This window comes from Charadrius vociferus, unplaced genomic scaffold (assembly GCF_000708025.1).
Source record: "Charadrius vociferus isolate BGI_N301 unplaced genomic scaffold, ASM70802v2 scaffold971, whole genome shotgun sequence".
NCBI lineage: Eukaryota > Metazoa > Chordata > Aves > Charadriiformes > Charadriidae > Charadrius > Charadrius vociferus.
Genome location: NW_009646664.1, coordinates 255,342 through 262,629, shown reverse-complemented (window position 1 = coordinate 262,629; position 7,288 = coordinate 255,342). Strand labels below are relative to the sequence as shown.

At 56.3% G+C, this 7,288-nt stretch overlaps 1 protein-coding gene across 1 annotated transcript in view; it reads left to right on the top strand.

Moving 5' to 3' along the window:
• Positions 1-7,288, top strand: part of AGAP3 (ArfGAP with GTPase domain, ankyrin repeat and PH domain 3) — a 138,561-nt gene that overhangs the window by 36,661 nt on the left and 94,612 nt on the right. The window contains exon 9 of the mRNA XM_009889178.1: positions 5,082-5,186. Within this exon, the coding sequence (XP_009887480.1) occupies positions 5,082-5,186 (105 nt within the window). The remainder of the gene's footprint in view (positions 1-5,081; positions 5,187-7,288) is intronic.

Here is a 7,288-nt window from a genome sequence, read left to right as displayed (position 1 = left end):
GGGGTGGTGTGGGGCAGCAGTAGGGTAGTTGTCCTGCAGACTTCTGTGGTCGCTGTGACCGGTGCCCAATCTCTTCTGGACTCTGCAGGAAGAGGACCAGCCCGAGGGCCTGCTGGCAGCCCTGTTGGGCGCCCGGTGCTTTGGGTTCCTGCACAGGGCCAGGTCTGGTGTCTGGGAAGGATGACCACCGAGGGGGAGGCTGCGTTGGGTGTTGCAGAGAGGAGAGACACTGGGTGGAGGCCGCGTGGCTGAGAAGGGATGGGTGCTGCCACGGAGGTGTGGTGGCTGGCTGTCACTTGTCACCACCTCCTCCAGTGCAATTGAGAACGCTGGGTGACCTGCTCTGTCTCCCGTACACCTCATGCACACCTGGAGAAGATGGACATAGCCAGTGGTACAGGTGAGACCATGGATGTTGGGGTCCCTCTACGCCTCAGCCAGCACCTCCTCCCCTCCCCTGCGGGCTGCAGAGACAGCCGGTGCCTCTGCTGGGGCCGCTCTGCACCGAGGACTCGGGATCCCTTTGCTGCCGTGTCCTTCTGGTGATACATAGGTTTGGATGGTCTTGCAAGGTTGGAAGAGCTTCTCCATAGCTGGACGCTTGTCTCTGAGAAGTGGGTTAATTAGGCCGGGAGACTAAGCTTCCCCAGCTGTTTGTTACTAGGAATGAGCTCCTAATTGCCCATGTACCAGATTCTTTCCGAGAAGGCTGTACGGAACGCGCAGGCGGCCCGGGGGTCCCCGGGTCCCTGGCCCAGCTCGGTTTGGGCCGTGCACTCCAGTAGGGCCCAAGGCGGGTGACTCCTCCTCCTTGGGAGCTGGGATCATGCTGGGAGCTTAGATTACATTTAAATTGCCATTTGCATTTTCCAATCAATACACGACTTTACAATTAAGTTTGGTGTTAAAATTCTTAGCAAAAAGTGAGTGGAAGGGAGATTTGTGGAGTAAACGAGTCCTTTGGGGGCCATCGCTGCTCCCTGCTTCATTACGCTGCATATTGCTGCTGCTGCTTTTACTGTGCACCACCACGATCCAAACACAACAGACACTCGCGCTGGCCGACAAAATGCCGGGAAGGAAAGGAGAAGAGGGTTGGGCTCTCTTGCCTTTCATCTCTGGCAGCTTCTTTCCTTCATGCACGACTTCCACCCTTGGGAAGAAACTTGTGGAAGAGTTATCTCTTATAAATCTTTCCACGGGAGGCAGAGAGAGCTCGAGGAGTGGCAGCACGCATGGGTGCAGGTCTGGGCAGACCTGAGGAGCCCGAGCTGGTGCGCGGTGCATGGTGAGGACACGCATGGAGGGTTGAGTCCCGCTGGGGGAGGCACCTGCCTCCTGCCCCTTCTCCTGCCCTGTCCTCCTTGCCACTCCGCAGTTCTGTCTGAGCTGCCGTGGGGGCTTTCCGCCGGGAAAACCAGAGTTCTCCGGGTGCTGCTGGGCCAAACCTCCTCATTCTGCCGTCAGAGAAGAAGAAGGCGGGCTGCAGAGTCGTAGCCTTGACGCAGTCAGCACAGCAGCACCGTTACAACCGGGAATCCTCTCAGCTTCTGTCCCGGCCTCTCCATCTCCGATACAGCAGTGAACAAGTCTGTCTGAGCCCTGCGCCTCGATTCAGCTGTTTCCTGCAAATGTTTGGCCTTAAGGGCCCCTTCCCCCCACATTGTGTTAGATGTTTACTTAGACCATGTAGTTGCTCCATGTTTTGGTGCCTTCTGGCTTGAAAGAAACGGGGTGCCAGTGCTCGATCCTCTTTCCAGGTCTGGTTTTGCTTGTCTTCCCATTTGTGGCGTTCCAGATTTGTAGCTGAACTAACTGCAGCTGAACTGTTCTCTGCAGACAACACATTCTTGGGGCTTGACAGAAGATGCAGCAGCCTGCGAGTGTTGAAGGAGGTATTCTTGTAGCACCAAGGTGTATCCAGCCGAAGACACACCAAGGAGGGGAGCGGCAGCCGGAGCTGTTGGTATTGGCCGGGCAGACTGCAGAAGCGAGACAGGTCTGAGGCCAGAAGGGATCACTGTGCCCGGAAGCCCGAGAATTTCACCCAGTGACTTTGAGCCAAATTTGTAACTTCAGCCTGGTCTGGAGCAGATTTGTTTGGAAGATACCAAACAAATGTTCTCAAACACAGAGAGTCCACCATGTACCTAGACTAGCTGTAATGTTAAACTCTCTTTAGATGCAAGGAGGAATAATTGCTTTCACACACGGTGTGGGAAACGCGTGGCCCAGCGGTGCTGCTTGTGAGGGTGGTTTTGTGTAGGTCAGAACGAGAGCAGAGCCATGTCCTGGCATTGAGAAACCATGAGTACCGCTCGCTGCCTGTGAGGGCACGGCTTACCACAGCCCAGGAGAAGGCTCGCCGCTGGCACCATACGGCCTCGGTGGGCTGCCCCGTCCTGGGCAGCGGGAGCAACAGGTTTGGGACTGCAAGTCCAGAGGAGAGAAGAGGACACGGAGGTGTAATCAAAGCCTTGAGATAACGCTACGTGCTGCTGCAGAGAGCCCGTCCTGCTGAGTGGTCACCACCATGGGACAAGTGCTGCGCTGCCGTTTCACCGTGGAGGTGCAGGAGGCGTCAGGGGCCGATCTCCGTGGGATGGAGCGCGGTCCCCGGCACTGGTGGTTCCTATGAAGGGTTGGAGTGACGTGGGCACACATGAGCCTGCCCTGGGGAAGCAAGTGGTGAGGGGACCTCCGAACGCTCCTCCAGCTGTGGTAATACCACACCTGGAGGCGATACCATCTGCTTTGTCCGACCTGACAGTCCGCAGCCCGGTTGAGTTCCTGTCCTCGCTGAGCGCTCGGGAGCTGCACGGCGTCAGCGCACCCCGGCCCGGGGAGCCCGCCCTGTGCTCCGGTCCCCGCTGTCCTCGGGAGCCGGGTTTGCCAGGGGATATGAGGCAGTTGGTGTTAACGACCAGTCGCTGCAGCGGTTTACGCTGTGCGGTTTCTATGTTACCTTCAAGTTGTGTGTTTTCTTTGAGCTCCTTTGGGGAAGACGTTGATTAAATAGTGTGAATCAAATGCAGATTGGCGGGACCTCTGTGCATGTACTTCTGTTGGACATGGATTTGCCATTTTTGATTACACTTGTTCTCATTTATGGTCACGTTTTGAGACCTTTCACTTGACCAGCTTGTACTCCACATGGCAGTGGCTTTATGGATTTTGTACAGTTGGGTTTTAGTGGTGCGTGCTGCTCAGTTAAAATCCTGACAGAAAATGAAAAATGCTGTGTCAACACAGTTACCGTTGCCGTCAGATACTGCCGTCTTACCGAAAGCAGGATCAGACTTCTCTGATGACCTATTTCTGCGCTGGTTGGCGTTTGTTACCGGCAGTCCTCTCGCTCTTTCCTGATCACTCCTTGCAGCGGCTTTTCCACCGTTTTGCCCGGTGTGAGCGTCCGGCTGAGTGGCCGTGATTATGAGGGTCGTTGCTTTTCCCCTTGCGGATCTTGGCAAAGCACGAGCCTTCGGACTGCTGCCATCTTCCAAGGCATGTTAAAATCGGCACCTTTTAACCGCTGCTGGGTGAGATCTTCGGCTAATTCCCTCTGAGCTCTTGGTGGCAAGGGCTCGGATCCTGCCACCAACACGGCTCAGCTTTTGCTGCTCTGTTTTAACTTGCTCTCCCTTGCACGAGTAGGAGGCGTTTCCTTTTCACACTGTTTGCTTCCCGAGCACAGAGCATACGCGGTCACGGAGCACTTCTGCCTTTTCTGCATCATTTATTGCCGATTTCATGGTCGTGTCTGGCAGCGTTGTTACCCCGGCATGTGCCAAACCCTACAACTTTTTGTTGTGTTTTTCCATCATGCGGGCGCAGCGGCCTCAGTCTCTAGGCAGTGGGACGGGGCCCCCAAATATGCCGAGGCTGGCAGGACAGAGACGTTCTGTCCAAGTTTTTGAGGAGGTGCTGGCCAGGGGCCCAGATTTTTGCCCCGTTAGGAACAGCCAGTCTGGATGTCTGTGCAGACAGTGCTCTCGGAGGGCCCGGGCCCGACGGTTGGTAGATCCAGCTTTTTCCCAGACTCCGTTATTCACCCGTACTTTTGTCCCCCTGTGCTGTCTTTTCCTCCCTGCCTGCGGAATACTTGATGTTCCCCCGCAGTCCCTGCCCAGCGCCCTTGCGCCTGCCTTCTTGCCCTGTCTTCCTTCTCCCGCTCCACCTCTGCCCTTACCTGGTGCGTGATGCAGTGCTGCTAGGAGCAGGTTTCCCGGGGAGGCGGAACGGGACGGGGAGAGGGGCAGGAGGGTCCGAGCTCTGAGTGTTGGTTCAGGTCAATGGAAGTTAGTTCTGTGTTGGGCTGGTGGGAAGAAGGCGCTTCGGGGCACGTAAGCACCATCATTTTCAGGCCTCAGGAGTGTGCTGTGCCTGAAGACCACAGGATGGGTCTCATGTAAAATCCTGGTGGGGAAAGTGGGTGAACCGACCCCTCGACTGCCCAGGACCTGCTCTACCTCCTGGAATGTGTCCCTGGCTCCATTTGTGTGACATCTCCAAGACAGAATTGCAAGCCGGCAAGAGAATACGCATTCCTTGTGAGACCTGTATCGTGGAGTGCTGTTCCACTGATTGGCCCCGCCTGTCCCAAATTGTCCTTGCCTTGGCCATCCCCCTGGCTGTGCTTTTGGTGATGGAGGAGGGTCTGGAAGCACTGTGGTAACAGAGCAAGCGGTGTCGGTTGGTGGCGAGGTTGTCTTCTGCCGTGTGTTGGCACTGTTCCTCAGCACAAGGAAAGTTGCTCAGAGAGAGCGATTTGGGAGGGCAGAGTATGTGATGGGTCCCTCAGAGGATCTGGGCATCGGTGCTGGCGTGGGAGACCCTCGTCTCTGAGAACAGGGGTGGGCTGTCTGTGGACACATGCTGGGGTTGGAGAGGAAAGGGGTGCAGCCCTCGTCCTGCCAGTCCCAGGGGAAATGCTGTGGGGAAGGCTGACCTGGAGGATGTTTTCCCGAGTCCTGATCTTCGTGTCCCTTCAAAGACCGGTCTCCTACAAGTGGCGATGCTGTAGCTGAGCGGGAGGTGCCTGGGGCAAACAAGGTCTGAGTCTTTTGACACTTCTTTTCTAGGGCATTCTCCTGAAGCGCAGTGGCAAGTCTCTCAACAAAGAGTGGAAGAAGAAGTATGTGACGCTGTGTGACAACGGAGTCCTCACGTACCATCCCAGCCTGCATGTAAGTACAGCGCTGGGCTGGGCAGAGGAGCGGGGTGGGACAGAGCGGTGTCCTCCTCCACACTGCTGCTGCTGCTGCAGGTCGGCTTGCAGGTGCCGCTGTCGCAGAGTTGCTTGGGAAGGGGTTGGCAGCAGACGGAAGCCCCAGTCTCTGCCTGCAGCGGTGCCCTGCGCAGGAGGTTCAGCACGAGCCCTCGATGGGACGGCGTAGTCAGCAGAACTGTTTTTCACCAGGGTCTGGAGAAAACCTCTTCCCTCTCACGAAGGCTGTCTCTGCAGTGCCGGGCTGGGTGGGAAAAACTGATGGGAACGTGTCCTGCACAGAATTATGCTGAGGAAGTGCATCTCTCTTTTTTCCGTTCCCTTGCTCGGTCCATGAAAGCAGGGGTTGCTGCCTCCCTGCATCTGGGGTGAGGAGCAGGCGGAGGACTCCTTGCAGCCACGGCTGATGGTGCCATTTGGGTGTGGGATAATTTTCCTGGCTGCTAGGTATTGGGTAATGGAGATGAGGTGCCTGTGCAGAGCCTGCCGAGCTGAGCTGTCACTCCATGCATCTCTGATCCTCTTCACTGCTTGGCTCAGGCGCGCAGCTGCCTCCCCATCCATCTCTGTCGCCTCCCCACTGTGGGGCTAATGACTTCTTCCCCATTCCCTCTTGAGCACAGTTTGCTGCTGAGACAGTGAGCCACGGACAGACACACCTGTGACACCGAGGCCGCAGCACCCTCTGCGGAGGGGACGCGCTGCAGCGGGACAGCCGGGCTGCAGCCGGGGAGCGCGGGGCAGAGCGCGGGGCGGTCCGGGGGTGCTGGGGCACTCTCCGGGGCTAAAGGCAGAAGAGCAAAGCGTTGCAGCTCCTGTGCTTCCTGACTGCTCCTGAGCCCGCGGGTTGTCCCCCATCTCCTCAGACACACGGGTCTTGGAGGGCCCCAAGCCTCCGAGTCCTTCTCCTCTTTTCTAACCCTGTGTCTCTAAGTCACGGGCTTGCAGTGCTCGGTCGCCCGGCTCCTGAGCCACGGAGCCTTTTAACCCTCCTTTCCTTACACTGGAAAGCCGGTCATTGCTTTTCCTTCCCTTAATTTGTGGGAGCTTTGAGGACATTTTTTTTTCATTTAGTCTTTGACCCCTGTACCGTAGGGTCTGGTTCTGCAGTTCCCCAACTTTGTAACCCCATTTTTTGGTCTTTATAGAACCAAGTGGGAGGGAACGGCTGCTGCCTGCTCTGCGTGTGGGCACACACGCGTGTGTGGGTTTATCACATTTCCACCGGAGACATCATAGGCCATTATTACAATCAGCTGTAGCGGCAGAGTAATTTCTGGGATGTTGTTTAACCGCTCTCAGATGATGCTGTTACACACTAGGTTTCTCTCCTTTTTACACCATTTCTTCCTCAGGGGGTGCTCTAGATTGATGTCACTTGCTTTCCTTACTGCACTTCTTCAGCGTTTCATTTCATTACTGCGTTGCCCCAAGCAAAAATCTGGTTTCCTTCCACCTGGTGCTACTGGTGATCCACAGCCCGTTGCTAAGAAAGGTACAAGACGGGGCTCTCCTCCCCTAGGCTTCACTGAGAGCTTCGGACTTTGCACCCAGGATAGGTGTTGTACTGCCCTATATGTTTACCTGGAGTGAGGCGTAATTACGTGTCGGCCACAGAACGCAGAGCTGCTTCTGCCGGCTCTGACTTCTGCAAGGGTGGGGGGTCTGCGTGCTCCCTGCGTGGCATCGCCTCCCTGAAAATCGGGGAAAAGAGCCGTGACACCGACCATCGTGTTACCTTTTTACTGCGATGCTGACGAAGGCTTTGGCGAGCAGTGTGCTCTTCTGATTAGCAAAGGGGCCTCTCCCTTGCCTTGCCTTCCCTCCGGGTCTCTGGTTTATGACCTGCTTGGAGGGGACAGATGCAAGAAGGAAGCCTGGAGGAAGAGGTGCTCCAGAAGAGGATGTCCCATTATATCCTCTCCTCTCCATCTTCTAGAGTGAATCAAGAGGTCACAGAATCATAGAACAGTTTGGGTTGGAAGGGACCTTAAAGACCATCCAGTTCCACCCCCCTGCCCTGGGCAGGGCCACCTCCCCCCAGCCCAGGTTGCCCCAAGC